At 44.1% G+C, this 20,109-nt stretch overlaps 2 protein-coding genes across 7 annotated transcripts in view; one reads left to right on the top strand and one right to left on the bottom strand.

Moving 5' to 3' along the window:
* Positions 1–7,002, bottom strand: part of CRAMP1 (cramped chromatin regulator 1) — a 43,349-nt gene extending 36,347 nt beyond the window's left edge. The window contains exons 1-2 of one of the 3 annotated variants that reach the window (XM_026682472.2): positions 6,725–7,002; positions 3,479–3,897 (exon numbers count right to left, since the gene is read on the bottom strand). In XM_026682472.2, the coding sequence (XP_026538257.2) occupies positions 3,479–3,896 (418 nt within the window). In that variant the 5' untranslated portion in view covers position 3,897; positions 6,725–7,002. Of the gene's footprint in view, positions 1–3,478; positions 3,898–4,406; positions 4,614–6,724 lie in introns of those variants that run through there. The other 2 variants (XM_087973307.1, XM_026682471.2) reach the window with 2 other exon arrangements.
* A 1,065-nt stretch (positions 7,003–8,067) lies between these two features.
* Positions 8,068–20,109, top strand: part of IFT140 (intraflagellar transport 140) — an 84,541-nt gene continuing 72,499 nt past the window's right edge. For 2 of the 4 annotated variants that reach the window (XM_087973304.1, XM_087973302.1), the window contains exons 1-9: positions 8,068–8,183; positions 9,588–9,744; positions 10,373–10,594; positions 14,694–14,815; positions 15,853–15,995; positions 17,172–17,344; positions 17,621–17,712; positions 18,793–18,899; positions 19,670–19,818. In XM_087973304.1, coding sequence (XP_087829430.1) covers positions 9,598–9,744; positions 10,373–10,594; positions 14,694–14,815; positions 15,853–15,995; positions 17,172–17,344; positions 17,621–17,712; positions 18,793–18,899; positions 19,670–19,818 — 1,155 coding nt within the window. In that variant the 5' untranslated portion in view covers positions 8,068–8,183; positions 9,588–9,597. Of the gene's footprint in view, positions 8,184–9,587; positions 9,749–10,372; positions 10,595–14,693; positions 14,816–15,852; positions 15,996–17,171; positions 17,345–17,620; positions 17,713–18,792; positions 18,900–19,669; positions 19,819–20,109 lie in introns of all 4 variants that reach the window. The other 2 variants (XM_087973305.1, XM_087973303.1) reach the window with 1 other exon arrangement.

Raw genomic sequence — 20,109 nt, 5'->3', positions numbered from 1 at the left:
CAAGCTTCCTCTCCTAAATTAAAGAATGATACATGGATCTATCCAATGTGGTTGACTTCTACTTGAATAGGATACGAAAAGTCCAGATGCTGGGTTAAGTAAGCCATGATTCGGTTAACTAGAAATATGAATGCTGTGCTAGAAATGGAGCAATGCCAAGGTAATAATGATAATCATGCCATATATAAAACCTTAGTAAATTGGGAGTTTATATGCCTATAAAAAGGAATAATTCTACCATCACCTCGCAATTTAAACTAATGAAAATTATACTATATAAGCCCTTGAAACAGCCTTTGCAGGGACAGGAACGTCCTTAAAAAGATATACCAGAAAAAAGAGGAACAGCAGGCAGGAGTAAGATCTCTTATTTTTGGGAAATAATTCCCCCCTTTTACAATTCCCCTCAAATATAAGCAGAGGGAACAATCACTTAAATCAAGATTATTCCAGTTAACTAGCATGCAAGAAAAGAGTATCAGTGAAATTTGGGAGGAAGATGTTGGAAATGATCTGTTCCTTATCTCACCAAAATGACCAACGGGAACCTTATTGTCATTAACTTCACTTGAAAGATTTCTGATCCAATATTCACCTGTGTACAAGTTACAGAACTATTGGGCATGGCATATTGTATTGCATTTATTTCCTTCTATTTTTCTGGCAGTGGAGAGTGGTATAGGTAGAATTTGGGCCGTCCCTTCCTTTTATTCCCACAGTACACCTGTGAAGGAGATTGACAGGGTCTGACTGGCTCAAAGTCCCTGTTAATCTCTCAAGGTTCAAACAGGGACAGTCATTAAGTCTCCCAAATTATAGTTTCAACTTCTTCACAAGGACACTATGCTGTTATGAAAACCTGAAATGATGCCATGCCTCCATTTATTTATTTTCCCTTACCTCCTACACCAAGGGTCTTCAAACTTGGCAACTTTAAGACTTGTGGACGTCAACTCCCAGAAATTCCCAGAAATTCCCGAGCTAACATGACTGGAGAAGGAATTCTGGGAGTTGACGTCCACAAGTCTTAAAGCTGTCAAGCTTGAAGACCCCTGTCCTACACTGTACGAGATGCGTTTCATTGTTAAATGCTGGTCATTGCCTCCGTCTGTCGCCTCTCTACAACTGAAATTCGTGATTAAAGTAGCCTACTTCATTATCAGATTCAACACATCAAAGACATGTGGAAATGCAAGCACTTTCCTGGCTGTTCTTGCAACTGCTGAAGCATGTTGTTCTGTTGAAAAAAAGTAAGACTTCCCCCCCCACCCCTTTCACTACATTTATCTCAAGGATGAGAAACCAGCTCCAAATTTATACATTCCTAACTACGCTGTTAAAAAAAATAAGGCCGCATTAACATGCAGCCATGTTATGGTAGAAGACGGTCCTAGCACTGAAGATGTTACCTGGTTGGGTAATGAAAGATCTGCAAGAAAATAATCACGTTTAGAAAGCTCCAGGACTCAGTCCTCCTCCTCTAATGAAAGGTCTGCAAGAAAACAATTAAGTTCAGAGAGCACTGAGGACTCCACAGTATGGTAGAATTTCCATTCATTCCAAGAGGAGTCCTGCAGAAATGTATTGAATTCAATTGGGCAGTATAGACTCTGCTTGCAGAATACGCAAGATTTAGGCTCCAGTTAAAAGGATTAGGCAGCAAATGAAAATTTTCCATCCAGCACTCTGGAAAAAATACCTGTACTCGTCTATACCTGGGTTTCCCACTTAGGACTGCATTCCCACAATTCTCTGTAAAGGGTACACTGTTTGGGGAATTCTGGGAATTGAAGTCTAGGTCCACGTTGTCAAAAACACCTTTCCTTGACTCTAACTGTAAGAATTGGATCTAGGATGCTGAATATGGCAAAGGCTTCTTTTGAAATTAATAACTACATATATGTTGATCTTAGATTGTCAAAAGGTACATCTAAGTGAAATCTTGCATTCCAAAAAGACACATCCACATAAGGAAGTAGCACTTCGTATAATCAGGTAAAGCAAAGGTACTTTGTGATGTCTATTTCACTTTCACTATATGTACATGTTTACACTAAGTGGTTATTAGCTGTTCTGCCTATAGCATTAGGATGAAAGAATTTCAGGAAATAAATGTGAGTAAAAATGTTTTAGTAGTGGAAAGGACAATAAAGTATTCCTTTGCTGAAACAATGCTGAAGTTTCATAGAGCTTTGACAAGTTTAGTGTATCATGTTAAAATATGATATATTTAACTGCCCTTCACTAAATAACTGAAAACTGGATGGATTCACACAATCCAGTTTTGAGGATAAAACTCCACAAGTCACTCATTATGTATGAAATCATTCACTGCATGTTATTCAAAAATGATTAATGTCAAATCTGATGTGGCATCAACATTTTCTGCCCTGTTGCCAAAAATATCCCATAAAGGATTCTACAATTTTGACTCCTAAACAAATGTTCCAAAGTTGTAGAAGGCTGTCTTAAAAAAACCATCTCTAATAACATCTCTATAGCTATTTATCTCTCCCATTGAATATACTAGTTCATCTGGGAAAACATTTTTAATAAAAGGACCCAGTGAAGACCATTTTATAGAAGTCCTACGGATCTCCGTTTCCATAAATGCAACTGGTTAATTTAAAAAAAAAACTGAAATAATTAAATCCATGGAAATGACTTATCACTGAGCCCTAATCAAAAAACCAATATTGGTGATTACAAAAACAAAAAACCCACCCTAACTCAGTTGATTCTAATTCAGAAATTTATACAATCCATCGGTTAAAGACAACAAAGAATGGATCAAGAGATTCCCAGTCTGGAGACATCAGATTCATTCAAACGGCCTCTCTTTTCGCATCTCGAAAAGCATCAAAAATTATATTCTGGAAATGGACAAGAAAACATCGCGACTCACTTGTTGACTAAGAACCAGGCCGTGCCCAGGGACGCCAGATGCTAGATATATCCACGATGGAACTCAATCACCATGCAACAATCCAAAAGATCAGGTTGAGGCTTTTAAAGGAGGCTGTTTCTAAGATTATCAAGGCTGATTATCACGACAATCAATCAATATAAATTCTTGACCCATTCAGACCCGAGAGTGGGCCAACTTAAACCTCGAGAATCCAAGGAAGATAAAAACAAAAAACCAAAATCACTAAAAAAAAAAGTCAAGCAGCGGGAATAGCACAACCAAGCCACATTCCCAATCTAAATGGATTTCCCAATTTGAATCCAAGCCTTCTGGGTGGATTTGACCCCACCAGATCAATTTGGGGTGGAAAAGAAAACCCCCGTCTGACAAATGATGCTTCAGATCACCTGTACCCTCATAATATACATTTCGGGGTCCGCTCCCAAGTGACGGGTTCACCCCGGATTCTCCTTCTGCATGAACTATCATTGGCTGTGGCGGCTGACGGTCTGCATGTGTGACCCATGTCCAGCGTGATGGGTGGGTGGGGGGTCTGCATGTATGACCCACCTTTTCCTTTTCCCGTGGGGGCAGCGCTGCCCCCACTGCTGCCCGTTCCACTGCTGGCCGCTGCACAGGATGCCTGGGGATCCTTCCTCAGCCTCTTGCTCTGCGGCCTGACGCTGGACCGGAGGAAGTGATGCTGGTCGTGGCCAGGCGCTGCCGGTGGTGGTGGTGGTGGTCCCGAGGAGGACGAGGCCGGGGGTGAGGCTGGGACTCCCGAGGAGGGACCCCCGTTCGTCTCTCCTTGAGGGGTCCCCTCCTCCTCGCCTTTCTTGGCCCCGTCTCCTGCACATCCTCCTCCTCCTCCTCCTCCTCCTCCAGGGCACCCCTCGTCCTCGCCTGCGGCTCCTCGCTTGCCCAGCTTCCTCAGGCCTTCCTCGGAGGCTCCAACGCTGCTGCTGTGGTCACCCAGCTTGACTGTCATCCTGGCAGGAGGGGGAAAAAAAGAAGAGGAGGAGGAGGAAGAAGAGGGTGAGGCTGGCGGCCCAAAACAACCCAAAACAAGCCCCGGGCGCGGCAGCCAAGGGACCCTCCCCACCCCACGGGGGTCTCCCCCCACCATCGCCGAGGGCTCCCCAGGCCCGGCCCGGCCGCCCCCCACCCGCCTTTCATCCCCCCGCGGGGAGAAGTTTCGCCGCAGACATTCCGCTCAACATGGCCGCCGTTGTTTGCCACTCCATTCCCATCTCTCGTCCCGACCCGAGCGCGCGGGCGGAGGAGGGTCCGCGGGGGCCCGAAGCCCGGCTCAAGGGGACCCCCCACCCGCCCCCCACACGTGGTTGCCTGGGGCGGAGACCCTCCGGAGCCGAGCCCGGGGAAGCGGCCCAAGTCGGCGGAGGGGGAAAGTGTCTGGGCAAGGCAGAAAAGGCAGAGGCGGCCTGGCCGGAGCGCGCGGGTGGAGGGCCCCCGAGCGACCCCCGCCGCCCCGTCCTACCCATGGTGCGGGTCTGCCGGGCCGGGGGGGCTCTTCCTTCTCCTCACCATGGAGCCGAGGCGAGGCGAGCTGCCGAAGGGGGGGCATTCATGATCCTCGCTGCAGCAACCCAGCAGCAGTTTCTCCTCCTCTCTTTGCGAGCGAGGGTGTGCGCCTGCCTGTGTGCCTCTGGGTGTGTGTGTGTTTGTGAGTGTGTGTGTATGTGTCTCCCTCCTTTTCTCTCTCTCTTTCTCCCGGACGGGGGTTTGGGGGGGGGGAGGGGAAGAGACAGTGCAAAGATTTCCAACTCTTCTTCTTTTGCCGCCCACCCCGCTTTTCAAAAAGCAAAAAAAAAAAAAAAGCAGCAAAAAAAGGAAGCCCCCTCTTCCCGACGCGCCCTTCCTCGGGGAAAAAGGCACGCGCAACTCCTGTTTTTGCAAGGGAGGGAGACGAACAAAAGCCTGGAGTTGTGTTGGGGAGGGGGGTCTGGGGGTGCAGAAGGCACCCCCGTCTAGGAGGGCCAGCCCCCTCCCCACCCCATCACTGTCTCCCACCCCCTTTTAGTGAACTTACTTATTACTCTTGCATTGGAAAGGTGGAGAGAAGCTTTATGGGTTGGGGGCGTTATTGTGGGGGTGGGGGGGCGTAAAGACAACTTAGTGTGGGTTAGAATTCAGAATTTTATTTTTGCAAGGGAGGTCTAACACTTTCCCTTCCCTCTTCACTATTGGGAATAAATGGCTGCCCAACGTTTAGATTCCAGGCTCCGTTGAGCCATTTTTTCAAACCAGGAGCCATTCACTTGCCAGGTTTTCATGAAAAGGGTAATCTATATTTGAACATGACTTTTTTTTTGACAATTATATCCCTGGGTTACTGCTTTTTTTTTTTAGGAAAAAAAACCTTCTGGGGGGAAGCCTTCGAACTGATATTAACCACATAAACCACCCCCTCTCTCTTTTAAAAAAAGAAATACATGCAGTCAACAACACTGGAAAAGATGCAAAGCAAAATATCTTTCAACTTCTATCACAGTTCATACGAGTATCAGACATTTGGAAATATACCCTGAAAAATTAAGCACTCTTCGGGTACACTGAGAATTAAAGTGGTCCTTATTTACCACCAAGCACACATAAGGATATTTTCAATTAGAAATTACAATACACCCATTGGCAAAGAGCTAGTCACCAGCATAACAAGGACAGCAGCAGTAGAAAGTTGCTTTTAGCCAAAAGACTCAGCACCTCCAAAGAATATTAATAACCTTTCAAGAAAACAGTGCATATACATTCCTTTCAAAAGCTTCACTTGGGAGCACTTGAATGCAAAATATTCTATTTTGTGCCCATTTTCAAAACCGAATATACCAAGATGGAAGCTCTACAACTTCACTGGAACTAAATGCCCAAAAGCATTAGAAGGCAAAGAGCTTTTAAAATCACATTCTCTGCTGCACGTTTTATTCATTTGGGGATAGACATTTCAGTTCAGCCTTGAAATAGTTTCAAAAATGGCCGCACAAGAAAACCATCCAGCATGATAATCAAGGGATCCGCAGAACTGGCTACCCGGTTCCACAGAAGCAGAGAAACAAATCCACGGGCCATAAGAAGGCATATTAAAGATAATCTGAAATAATCATGTATGTTCTGTTTTAATATTGCTGTTCAGATATCTTAGGGAATGATATCCCAGATGGGGAAGTGGCATTGTCAGCAGACTGGAACAACTGGCCCGTCTGAACACGCCCAACTGCATAATAATAAAAAATAATTGCATTTTATCTGATCATTTCTCCTTCCCCCTTTCACACGGCTGCCAGATTTCCATCCCTTCCCGCATCCTCCCCACTCATTTTCCCCCCATTGCACCGATACCTCTGCTCTGCCACCTTACTATATACTATGTCGGTCAATATTTACTCCCGCCACGGCTTATATTCCCTCCCCTCTGATGACACCTCTCCCCCCCTTTTTCCCCTCCCCTTTCCTAATGCAAACGCCCCTCCTTCGCTTCCTCGGTGAAGATGACCACCGTGCAAGCTACCGTTCCTCTCCTAGGAAGCCCAGCCCAGGGCGGGCGGGGGGTTGTCCCCATTATTATTATATCTCCTCTCTGCGCCCCCGCCGGCCGGAATTATCCAACCTTTGCAAGGCGAAAGTCAATCCCAGGAGCCGATATGCATTGCACACCCTTGATGGGGCGGGGGGGTGGCAGCAACCCAGCGTTGCTTTACAGACCGGGCTGGAAGGGCGAGGAGACACCTCCCACCTCCCCATACACCACACACATACACGCTACCGGGTATATGCAAGACCCCGGGCCTGGTCCTATACCTGATGCATGGGGATCCTCCGGCACCGGCGGCGGCAGGGCAACCGATCCCGGCAGCCGCCCTGGGCGGCTTCTCCGCCCCGCAACTCCTCGGCGGGCCGGCGGGCGCCTGGCAACGCCACCCGCTGCCTGCCCCGCGAGCTCCCCGGTTGCCTCTTCTTCTTCCGCTTCCTCGTTTGCTGCCACGCGCCGCCGTGCACAGATGGGGGCAGAGAGGGAGAGGAAGAGAGAGACCCGGCGCGCGCGAGCCCGGCAGGCCCAGAGGAGAGAGAGCTCGACAAGCCCCGCCTCCAAAGGGGGCGGGGAGAAAAAAAAAGACAGGCAAGAAGAGAAAGGGGGGGAGGTGGGGGAAGGAGGAGGAAAGAGAGTTGTTTTGTTTTGTTTTTCCAACCCCCCCACCACGACTCCCAAACAAATGTTTTCATTGGTCGGCGTCGAACGGAGGGGAGGACGCGGAAGCAAAAGGCTTGACCAATCGGAGCGCCGCGCGCGACAGATGACACGGGACGGGCCAGCGCGCGTTGGAGATGCGGGGATGAGGGAGAGAGAGATTGGAGGGCAGCCAAGCCGTGCCGGAAGTGGTAGAGGGAGGAGCTTACACGGGCTCCGAGGAAGGGATGGGCGGGGATTCAGAAAGGGGAGGGGAGTACGTCATTTTTTTTGGGGGGGGAGCATTAATTGGCTGGTTCCTGTTGGATGGGCAGGGCAGGGGACCAATGCCTAAAGAGGTGGAGCGATTTTTTTTTTTTTTTAAAAAGGTTGCAGTTTTATTTTTCCCGCGACTCTGCCCTATTGATCTGTTCGCAATCGAGGCAAACTTTATTCTATGAAAGCTATTGCTATTATAAAAATTAAATCAATGAAATCGCAGGCTTTCTATTATCCTTGGAAGAGAAACTATAATTTATAGTTATAGATTATATATACACATTCATACATACATAGACACACACACACATGTATATATATGTGTGTGTGTATAAGTAAATACAGGGTCTCCTGCTTGGGCGGGGAAGTTGGTCTAGATGACCTACAAGGTCCCTTCCAACTCTCATTCTGTAAATAAATTTTGTAAATAAAATACTGCCACTGAATCTGAATCGTCTTGGCTTGTTTGAGAACAAAACCTACAGCAACAAAACCCGAGGTGTGTGTGTTTATTATTTGTTTGGGCAGAAAGTCCAAAACGGAAGAGAGAAAGAGAGAAAAAAACCCAGTTTTTCAAACCCCAAGAGCGCCTTTTCCACTGCCTATGCCCTATGCGAACAAGCGATGCGCGAAAGCGCTCGGCAATTTCCGCCCGACCTCCTTTCCCCCCATCCCCCATTTCGGCTCTCTTCGCTTCCCCTTCGGATATTTCCGGGGCGGGGCGCTCGCCGTTGCCAAGGGCAACGCGAAGCCTCTCTTTCAAGCGGCCGATAGGCCCCAGCAGGCCTCGATCGGATCCGACTCGGGGAGCTGGTAAGGCGGTGAAGTCCGGGATGACGGGAGGACTCGCCTCGCTGCTTCCGAGGCCTTTTCCTAGCTGGAGGGGTGGGACCGAAAAGGAAGCCCTTCGGCCCAACTAGCGCTCCGAGGGGCTTTCTATATAAGCCTGGGCTCCTTCCGTAGGAAAAGCGCGGCTTTTGTGGAAGCATGGATGGGAGACCACCAGGAGATCCCTGGGCTGCCAGATTGGGGAAACATCCCAGAGGGAAGGCAAAGGCGATCCCCACACAGCCGTGTTTATTGTCACGCAGTCACAGCTGCGTCCATGAAGTCTCTAGGAATCCAGCTGGGCGTTAAGCAATACAGGAGATCCCCAATGGGGTGGAATGGGGGGGGGGGTAAGCAAAGGAGAACCCTTAAATTAATCATGGTTTAAAACGCGCCCCTCAATCTTTATCATCTCTCCTGGCCCTTTGCAAGGCTTTAAAGCAGTGATTTATGAACCTTGGCCACTTGTGGATGGGCGGACTTCAACTCCCAGGATTCCACAGCCTGCAAGGGTTGCTGGGGAATCCTGGGAGTTGAAGTCTGCAGGACCTGTGTCGTGTTTGTGATTAATTTATTTCTTAGTGATTGATATGCTTGTATTATCTGCCCTGTAAGAGAGATGGGCAGCACGAAAATGTAATAAAATGATTAGGTGTGCTTGTGTGTTGTTATTTAGCTGCCCGTCACTATTAATTTGGAAGAAATGCAAAATGGAATCAGATCTAGTTAGTGTTTGGACATGACGCCACCAGGAAATCTCAGAACTATAGGCTAGACTATGGAGTTGATTGATAAGAGATTTTAGGTGTTTTTTTTTAATGATGTAGCAATAGCACTTAGACTTATATACCGCTTCACAGTTATTACAGCCCTCTCTCTAAGCGGTTTATAGTGTCAATATATTGGTCCCAACAATTCTGGGTCCTCCTCTCCATCACCTCCTCCTTGCCTTTCAAATGCAAACATCTGCAACATTTAATTTAGTTGATTTGATTTGACATGGCCACTCACTTCAGAGGATTCTGGACAGCTTTGAACAGGAACAGCGCTCTTATGATGGATGGTGATTTGTACAATTTGCTTGCTTGGAGTCTTCATTTCTCTCACATTTCAATTGGAGCAAATTGGAGCACTCTTAATCTGTGTGTAGATGGGGGAAAGCAAGAATTTGCCCTCTGCGCGTTTTCGTTTCTGCTTCTGGTTCGAGAAAGAAAATAAATATATTACTAAATTAAGAGCTAAATAAGGGGTGGGATTAATTCCTTCCATGTGCAAAGAACATTTATTTTTGATTTCTTCAGTTTATGTTTCAACATATAATTTGCCTTTCGGTGTCATATTTGGCTCTCACTCTTCAGCTGCTTATACAATAAATACTTTATCTCATAGGCGTCTGACCATGGCGGTCTACATTGATCATCGAATAGAAGCTCTTGAGTCCTGTGGACCCCACACCCACATAACGTGGCACCGTCTTCAGCCACTTTTAGCTGTTGCATCCATTAATGCAAACTCTGGCGGCAGTGTGGATATTTTTCAAGAACAGGCAAGTGTTCTAAAACTAATGGTTGTCTTGGGCTAATAAAGTGCTAGCCATTTGCATTACCTGCATAATATATAAATTTAGATTTATTTAGAGAGTCAGAGATTTATTGAAGGTGATCCTGGCTGAGCAACTCTAGGAGTTGAAGTCCACCTGTTTTAAAGTTGATATGGGTGAGAAACAAATAGACAGACAGACAGACAGATATTATAGATTATAGAGATAGATAGATAGATAGATATAGATAGATAGATAGATAGATAGATAGATAGATAGATAGATAGATAGATAGATAGAGATAGTGATATATGATTTATAGATAGATGCTAGAGATGGATGGGTGGATGGATGGATGGATGGATGGATGGATGGATGGATGGATAGATAGATAGATAGATAGATAGATAGATAGATAGATAGGATAAATAGAGACAGTGATAGATGATAGACAGAGATAGATAGATATTAGAGAGAGAGGGGGAGAGAGACATGTATGTGAGTGTAATTTCTCAACCATATCAACTTTAAGACAGGTGGACTTCAACTCCCAGATTTCCTGGGAGATTGTGTGTGTGTGTGTGTGTGTGTGTGTGTGTATAATGATGTTCTGTTTCCCTTTTCCCTCCCCCAGGGAGAGTATGTGGGTGATGCACACTTGGAAAAAAACTTTCGGGTCACGTATCTCAGTTGGCACCCCTCCAAACTGATTGTGGCCGTGGGTTGCGAAATGGGGGATGTGGTAGTAGTGAATAAACAAGACAAGGAGCATCATGCTGTACCCTCCAATCATAATGCTGATATTTCAGTCCTGAATTGGAGTACTAATGGGACCCGTCTCGTTTCTGGAGATAAAGTAAGTAGCAAAATCAAAATGGCTTTTGAATAGCACATCAATGCATAGTCTATATATCATTCGTTAACACAGATTATGGAAATTTCTCTCGTTGACATGTCAGGTACATTTTCCCAATCTTTTTATTCTATTTTGCCGACTTTCAAAGCACAAAACAAAATGATGGCAAACTGAAAATTGAATCATGTGACTTGAGCAATCCATTACCAGGATTATCTGTATTTTAAAAGTTCAGAAACATCCATTCTTTGGTGCTCTTCTTGATAATAACCTTCCCCCCCTGCACTTCAGAAATTGCCAACTGCTCCTCATTCCTGCATACGTATATTTGAAATTTTCAGATAAGTGAGACAATTTTAATAGAGAACATCGCCCAGACAAAATTAGATTTTGGTGTTGCTTTTACCCTAAAACAGAAATGTTTTTTTGAAAATGTAGCTTTTCTCTACTCTGTAATTCCACTCCGTTATTTGACAATTATCTCAACTGGGATTTAATTCCTGATGACCCAGTGTAGCATCACACAATATTAAGAATTGACTTATACATATACTCCAAAGGGCTGAATTGACCCTAAATGAGTATGGGAAATAGGAAAATGCTCTTCTGGTGAACAAGACAATTTTTTTTGACTGCTTCTAAAAGTTGGAGTGGCTTAGATGACACGTAATTATCAAGTACAAGAATAGAATAGAAGTAAAATTCTTTTATTGGCCAAGTGTGATTGGACACACAAGGAATTTGTCTTGGTGCAAATGCTCTCAATGTACATAAAAGAAAAGGTACATTTGTCAAGAGTCAAGAATCATCAGGTACAACACTTAATAATAGTCATAGGGTACAATAAGCCATCAAATCATATTAGGAAACAGTCAATAAAAATCATTAGGATGCAAGCAACACAGTTACAGTCATACAGTCACAAGTGGGAGGGGATGGGTGATAAGGAGTGATGAGAAAATTAATAGTGATAGCAGTGCAGACTTTGTAAATAGTTGAACAGTGTTGAGGGAATTATTTGTTTAGCAGAGTGATGGCGTTTGGGGAAAAATTGTCCTTGTGTCTAGTTGTTCTGGTGTGCAGTGCCTTATGGCGTCGTTTTGAGGGTAGGAGTTGAAACAGTTTATGTCCAGGATGTGAGGGGTCTGTAGATATTTTCCCAGCCCTCTTTTTGACTTGTGCAGTATACAGATCCTCTATGGAAGGCAGGTTGGTAGCTATTGTTTTTGTCCGCAGTCCTAATTATCCTCTGAAGTCTGTGTCTGTCCTGTTGGGTTGCAGATCCAAACCAGACAAGTTTTCTATTGTCGAGGTTTGGGTAGCTTATTTGTGATTGACAGCATAGCAACTACTGCTTGCCATCTGGCCATGAACCTGCCAGACGGGAAGAGCATGACGCGCATGTTGATGCCAAGGGCTGCAGGGCGTTGAGTGAGGAGGTGACACCCCTACAAATGTAACCCTTTCCATTTTCCTTCCTAGAACCCCGAACATTGATTCATGTTTACTTCCGAGCAAATTATATCCTACAGTTAATCCTTGACGTACAACCCCTTTGTTTCGTGACTGTTTGAACTTACAGCACCACTAAAAAAATAATAATAATAATAATTAATAATAATAAATAATAATAATAATAATAATAATAATAATAATAATAATAATAATAATAACTTACAACCAGTCCTCTCCCTTAACAACCTCACAGTCATGTGATCAGAATTCGGATATTGGAAACTGGCATGTGTTTATGATGGTTGCAGTGATTCGGGATCAGGGGATCAGGGGCGGGCTTCAAAAATGTTAGCAACGGATTCTCTGCCTGGTTGCTGGGTGGGCTTGGCGCCTGGGGGGGGTTTGTGGGGGGGGGGGGGGGTGGTGGGGTGTGGGGGGGGGGGGGGGGTGGGGGGCTTGGGGGGGGGGGGGGGGGGGGGGGGGGGGGGCGGCGCCCGCCCCCCTTTTTTTTTTTTTTTTTTTTTTTTTTTTTTTTTTTTTTTTTTTTTGGTGGGGGGGGGGGGGGGGGGGGTGTTTTTTAAACAGAAAGCCACCGCTGGGCGTGGCCTAGTTGACCTCCTGCACCATGGCGGGTGGGGGTGATTTTGCCCTCCCCGGGCTCCGGAGACTTTCCTTGAGCCTCTGGGAGGGCTAAAATGGCCTGCCCTGGGCTCTGGAGGCTCTCTGGAAGATGGAAAGGGGCCCATTTTTGGCCTTCCATAACTTCTGGGAGGCCCGCTTTTTGCCCTTCTCGAGCCCCTGTGCGAGCCCTGCACTTACCTGCATCTAAAACAGGCAGCTTGGGGACTTCTGGGAGGGGGAGCGATGGGGTGGGTGAGGCCGGCCAGGAGTGGGATTTGGTAGATACTCCGAACTGCACAGAATCTTAGCTAGGGGCTCTCCCGAACCCCTGCAAACCCCCCAGCAGTCCACCCCTGCATGGGATCATCATTGATGAGCTTCCCAGCTGGCTTCCAACAAGCAAAGTCAAGGGCAGTTCACTTAAGCCAGCGGTCGCCAACCGGTGGGTTACAGCCCACTGGTGGTCTGGGAGAAAATTTTGGTGGGCTGCAGAGAAATGTCACCCCCAGAGCACCCCCCCAAAGCAATTAATCCAGGCTGCACAGAAACACAAGGCTGCGCCGCCCACGTGGCCCGCGGGAACCCGCCCCACCCACTCACTCCTCACCAGGCAAACTTGCCGGCTAAGTTGCTATTTTTCCTTTTTCCGACCATCAGCTGTTCTGCTGTGCCGGGACATTTAGATTAGCTGGGAAGCAGGAAATGGTTGGATTTCTTGCTTTCTAGCTAATCTTTAGATCTTAGGCTCTGTTAAGCAGAGCTGAACCTTCCTTAGGACTGAAGCAGTGCAGACTCAGATAGCCGATGGCAGAAACACAGATCTCTATGTGAATCTGTGATTCTGTGAGCAACTCAATGCTGCCTGCCTGCTTTGCCTGATTTTGGGTAAAAGTTGCTTTTTTAAAAATAAAATATTCAATATTTACATACATGGTGTGTTGTGAGTTAATTTTGTGAGTTTGCTTGGTAGCAAATTTTATGAGTTTGCTGGCAAGGAAATTTTATGTGACAGACTCAGGTAGCTGATGGCAGAAACACAGATCTCGAAGTGAATCTGTGATTCTGTGAGCAACTCAATCTGCCTGCCTGCTTTTGGGTAAAAGTTGCTCTTTTTAAAATAAAAAATTCAATATTTATACAAATATTTATAATATTTACATACAAGCCATGCCCAGCCAGTCACATGACCACCAAGCCACACCCACAAATTAGGCCACACCCACAGAGCCGGTTACTGGTCCCCGGGATTTACAATTATGAGTTTGGTGGTCCCTGAGGCCCAAAAGGTTGGTGACCCCTGACTTAAGGGACCCCTTATTCACTTCACTGCAGTGATTTCCACAACAACAGTGGCAAACAAGGTAGTGAAAATCAGCCCCAACTCACTTAACACCAGTCTTGCTTAGTAACGGGAATTCTGGCCCCAGTTGTGGTCGCAAGTCAAGAATTACCTACCGGTACATTGGATTCCCTTGGCATAGCAAAAATCACGAGCTGTTTTCATTCTAAAAAAGATCACAAGAATTGCCACTGAGCGCATTTTGGTTAGTGTGCTTCTTTACGGCCAATTATAGAGAACTTGCTTCTCCGTATATAGTGATCGATAAAAGATACAAGCTTATCTCAGCAAGAATTGTATTTGCACAGTATTGGAAAAATGAAGAAACGCCGAGAGAAGAAGATGTAATTAAATATATATATATTAGATTGCAAAGAAATGGATAGACTTGACATTAACGATAAAAGAGAAGGAAGATACAGAATATTTCCAAATATGGGATTTGTTTTATCAATGATTGGATGTAATAGAAGTAGAAATTAGGAGCTGGGAAAACTTTATTATGTAAGGAACTGACCCAGAGAATGCACTGTTTCCAAAGCACTTATATAAGCACTGTTAATTGAAAACGTATAAATAAACTATATTTTTTTTTAAAAAGATACGAACTCGTCTCAAAACCAGGACCATCAATTGCCGAACAAACGGTCCATAAGAAAATATTAATAGATCTCTCTTTTGTAGCTCGGGGTTCTTGTATTGTGGCGGATGGATCAGCGGGGTAGAGTCCAAGGCCCCCCTTTGTTAAAACACGAGTATGGAAAACATCTTAATTTCTGCATTTTTCGCCCACCTCCTCCAGGAGAGTAAGTATGAAAGAATTGGCTAGAATTTCTTCGTCTGTGAATATTAAGTTTCACTGGAACAAAAAGTGTGAAACTTCTTTGATTTTTAGGCGTCAGTATCGATGATGAATCAAGTGCCAGTTTTTTCCCTGTGTTTCATTTTTTAAAATCATTGTTTAGCATTATCTATTTTTATAGCTTCTCAGGTTGAAACCTTTTATTTTTTTCATCCTCTTTATCTTCCTAAATTGTCTAAAAAATTATGTTGTTGCTTGCGGTACAGTATATGTTTAAAATCCAATGGAGGCCTACTGTTTCCTTTTGTGCAATGCCAGCAGTCTTCAAACTTGACAGCTTCAAGACTTGTGGACTTCAACTCCCAGAATTCCTCCTCCAGTCCTGTTAGCTCAGGAAATCTGGGAGTTGAAATCCACAAGTCTTAAACTTGCCAAGTTTGAAGACTCTTGTGCTATGCCCTAAGTGCCTATCAGAAAAAAAACCTTAATATTAGAAAATATCTGGGACTTCCTTGTGGGGTGAGAAACCTCTTATTGTTTAAAGAAGTTATTATTTTTTTTACAAGGAATCCTTGACTTACAATCACAGCTGCGACCAGAATTTCCATTGCTAGGGATGGTGGTTATTAAATAAATCACCCCCAATTTTATGACTATTTTTGCCGTGGTTGTTAAGCAATTCTGCTGTTGCTGAATCATGTGGTGATTAAGCAAATCCAGCTTTCACCCGTTGACTTTGTCAGAAGCCAGCTGGGAAGGTTGCAAATGATGATCACATGACCCCGGGACACTGCAACTGTCATAAATACAAGCCAGTTGCCAAGCACCCGCATTTTGACTATGTGACCTTAGGAATGCTGTGACAGGCATAAGTGCGAGGACCAGTTTAAAAAAAAATCACTTTTTTTCAGAGCTGTTACAGCTTTGAATGGCCACTAAATGGATGGTTGTAACTCGAGGTCTGCCTGTAAAAAGGAAGCTGTCGCCTTGTAGATAAATCCAAAGGATGCCAAAACTGAAATGTCTTGTTCTTACCTGCAGAGATTTGGTCCAGCTCGCCAAAGCTGCAGTGAGCGGTGATGAGAAGGCCCTGGATATGTTTAACTGGAGAAAATCTGGAATGGGGATGGCTCTGAAAATGGGACCCCAGGAAGGCCTGTCCTTCTTTGTAAGCATGATTGATGGTAAGAACAAAGCAGATTTAAAAACAAGAATGTATTGGCTGATCTTTATTCTTTACATTTATGTTCTATGATTTACACAAATATTTAAAGCTGTGTGATGGATTAACTTAAGAAAAAGCTAATTCTTCTGGTTCCTACAAGCTGCCCCAAGGACCTTTGAGGTCTACTTCTATAAACTCATATATAGTAATATATTCCATATCATTTATAATCTTTATGATAAATCCCAAAACAACTGGAGCACTACTTAACACCATTGGCGTTGACAAATTCATCAGTAATCAATTGCAAAAGGCAGCTGTACTTGGAACAGCTTGCATCCTGCAACATTACCTCTAACACCATCAAACATCCAGGTCTGCCTATCCCAGGTCCTTGGGAAGGATTTCATAGATGAATTAAAATGTCAAATCCAGTCTGAACATCTGGCTGACTATGCCACAAACCATTCCCCATGAAATTCATATGGTGGTTAATTTGGAAGATCACAGCTCCCCCTATGGGTAAACCACAAATGCATGGGATTTAAATTTGGCAAGTTGCTCTTATCTTTTGAGATGTAAACAAGGCACGAAGAGAGCTCATTTTCCTTGCATCTTTGCACAAGTGCAGAGAGCGAAAGAGAGAGCGCTTTGAATCGGTTTCCTGCAATTTCTTATTTGTTCACACTCTTAATATTGACAGTGAGTAATGCCACTTTCCATAGAGTCTGTGGATTCCTTTTAGCCTACCTGTTTAGCCTGACTCTCTTTTATTTTTAGTCGTTATTCTTAGTCTTTCTTTCTTTTTTATTGATTTTCCAACTTCGTTATTTTTTCAAATAACTCAAGGCGGTGAACATACCCAACACGCCTTCCTCCTCCTATTTTCCCCAAAACAACCACCCTGTGAGGTGGGTTGGGCCTGGCCCCAAGTCACCTAGCTGGCTTTCATGTCTAAGCCTGGACTAGAACTCAGGATTGCCCCAAAGTCAAAGTTGGCTTTCATCACAATCTCCCGTAACTGCCATCTTCATAATATCTTACGTTAAGTTTCTTTCCACTGTTTTGAAAAATGCATCGGTTGATTCCACTCTTGAGATAATTTGAGATAATTCTTTCACTGTTCATCCCGAATTTGGGACGCCCTGAGCTTCATTAGGTGGCTGAGTTAACTACCCAATTGTTTGCATTGCAGGAACTGTGCATTATGTGAGTGAAAGAGGAAAAACCAATCAAGCGTTGATTATAGAAACTTCAATCCAAAAAATGCTGTTCATGGAAAAAGATGTCTTAGTAATAATAACGGAGACGCTCCTCTTATCCCTTCACAAGATTTCTCCCGAAGGAGAAGCAGAAGAACTTCTGAAGGTGAGGTAGCAGGCTCTGTGATGCCTTACTTAAGAAAATAGTTAATTATTATGGGTTTTGGCTAATTTACCAGCTGCCTTGAGGACGCTGGAGTTCCACTTCATTAGACATGCCTGAAATTGAAGAATCAAAATAATTTATGAGCAGACACCTGGAACTGCCTTTTATAATTGTCAAGCACTTTTATTTCGGTGCGCATGGCTTACTTGGACCATGGTTTTTGAAAAAAAGGATTAAACTCAATAACTTGGTGCGCTGAATGCTTTTTGTTACCAGGTGAAGTTGAGTGGAAAAATGAATCATCCCGCTGATATCATTTTGATTGATCATAGCCTCCTTATCACTGCAACGAACGAACCCCTACTTAGGTAAGAAAATCATTTGGTCTTTTGAGGTGCTGCCTGGTTCACTTAAAACCTTAAATTATACCAAATGCAACATTAGATTTAAGAGCAAAGAGGTGCCTGTAAGAACTCCTGAGACCTTACTCCTCCTCCTCCTCCTCCTCCTCCTCCTCCTCCTCCTCTATCCATCATCGGACATTGGTGATCAGGTTGGCGATCCTATTTTTATCAACAGCTGCACAAAAAAGTGCTGCTGAGTTTTGTCCAAACCAGTCCCTTAGATTTTGTAGCTATGATGTTCTTCTCCTTGGACCTCATTTGCCTTCAATCTTTCCCTGGAGGATCAAGTGAAGTATGCCGTATTTTTCTGGGTGTCACATCCCAGGTCCAAAATATTCTAACTTTCGCTTTTTTCACTAACTTTTTCTTACACAACCTGATAAAATATGGCTTAACTGGCTTGCTTAGTAGCTAACCAGAGTTTCTTTTAAACCATGACGTCTGCCTTATATGCAATCTCTCTCCCTCTGTGAGGGAGATAGGCAGGCCTTAAAATTGGATGATGGATGGGTAGACAGATGGACGGATAGGTAAAAAGTCAAATTTTGGGTCATATTTTCCCAATTGAAACTATGGTTAAATCTGTCTATATGTTGTGAAATTGAACGATTTTCATCATGTCTTCTGACTGCTAGTTGGTGTTCATGGATGTGTTCTGAAAATTACTGTCATATTACTTCAAAGTCACAGGACTATTAGGAGCAGAGAATAGACACGAAGAACAAGAAATGTCTGTCTCAGTTAAAGAACTAATCTCTCCCCTCCTGCTTCACCTCTTAAGCAGTAGGCCAGCTACTGGATGATTACTGTTTAGCCATTGTTATGATTATTTTTAGAGTGAATGGAAGAGTTTCACACAGTCTTAGGGACGGATACAAGAAAAGAAGGTGGCAAACAGCCAAGGCAAGGCAGAAAAACAAATATGGCCACCATCGGTTTACAATATTGGTTACACAGTCGGTTTACAACATTTACAATATTGCCTGTTGATTTTTTTGTAAGCCATGCCCCTTATGAACTACATTTCTTGTACCTTCTCTGTAGGTTCTGGGACTTGGAACGGGGTGAGAATTATGTCCTGTCTCTGGATGAACAGCTAGGCTTTGAAACTGGAGAATGTATCCATTGTGTCTCCTATTGCAATGCCAAAGGTATACAAAAGATCAGATTGCTTTGACCTTTAGCATCTTAATTATCCATTTTTTAAAAATCTCACTGGTTTCAGAAGTAATCTATTCCACAGAGGGAAGTCCAACTAACATTGATAAGGGGGCAACTTAAAGACAAAATATACACAGCCCGGAAAACATTTATATCTAGAGAGATACGCTGCTGAAGAAGAACATTTAAACCAGGGGTCAGTTTGGCTACTTTAAGACTTGGAGGGTCTATGACAATTCTCCATGGCCAACTTGCCATAGGACAATTCGCCACAGCCAACTCACTAATATCACTATTGGATATTACACTAATATCCAAGAAATGGTTGAACAGAATTATTGCAGAAAGGAAGCAAAAAGAGGGAGCGGAATGAAATGTGAATGTCAAAAATTAAAATTATTTTAAAATTATTTTAAATCATTAAATTGTATCGTTGAATTGTCCCGTTGCAAGTTGTCCCATGGCTGTGGTGAGTTGGCCTTCAATGGCAAAGTTGGAATGAGATGCAGCTTGCTTTAAATTGGTCCGTTAGCTTTAAATGGGAAAATGATACTAGTAAGCCATATTTATATATTCATGGGAAACAATTATTTCAGCCATTGGAAATTAAACTACAAGCTTCCCTTATCACCTAAGATTTGTTTCTCCCCTATGTTTCGTCTCTTTCTGTTGCTCCTACTGGAGTTTGATGACATGTTGGCTTTGGGCAGAAAGAAAGTGAGGGCATCCTGGACCAGATCTAATATGATCCATTTGGCAGGTCTTCTAGCCGCTGGCACCAATAAAGGGCGAATAGCGATGTGGAGGAAAGTGCCATTCTCCAGCCCAACCATCTGGTCCCTGGAAGGCAAGGACAGATGGAAACTCCAGACCCCTACAGAGCTGGATGGGAATATCATTCAAATCGAGGTAAACTCACAGATAGGATCCTTCTCTTTGGCTTACTTGGATGCAACACCATGTGCCAAAGAAGGTGTAATCTCACATCAGGGATACTAAGAATAAGCTTTTTGGCACAGGTGTGCATTCTAGAGATAAGAAGTCATTAGGGGATGCCACCTATAGGTAGCCCTTGACTTACGACCATTTGCTTACTGAATGTTTGAAGTTACAATGGAGCTGAAAAAAGTGTCTGATGACTAGTTTTCACAGTTATGACCGTTGCAGAATCGCCATGGTCACATGATAAAAATTCAGATG

This window comes from Notechis scutatus, chromosome 12 (genome assembly GCF_049901735.1).
Source record: "Notechis scutatus isolate UNSWTSFEM ecotype Mainland chromosome 12, rNotScu1.2, whole genome shotgun sequence".
NCBI classification, from domain to species: domain Eukaryota; kingdom Metazoa; phylum Chordata; class Lepidosauria; order Squamata; family Elapidae; genus Notechis; species Notechis scutatus.
This window is presented reverse-complemented; position numbering and strand designations above follow the sequence as displayed.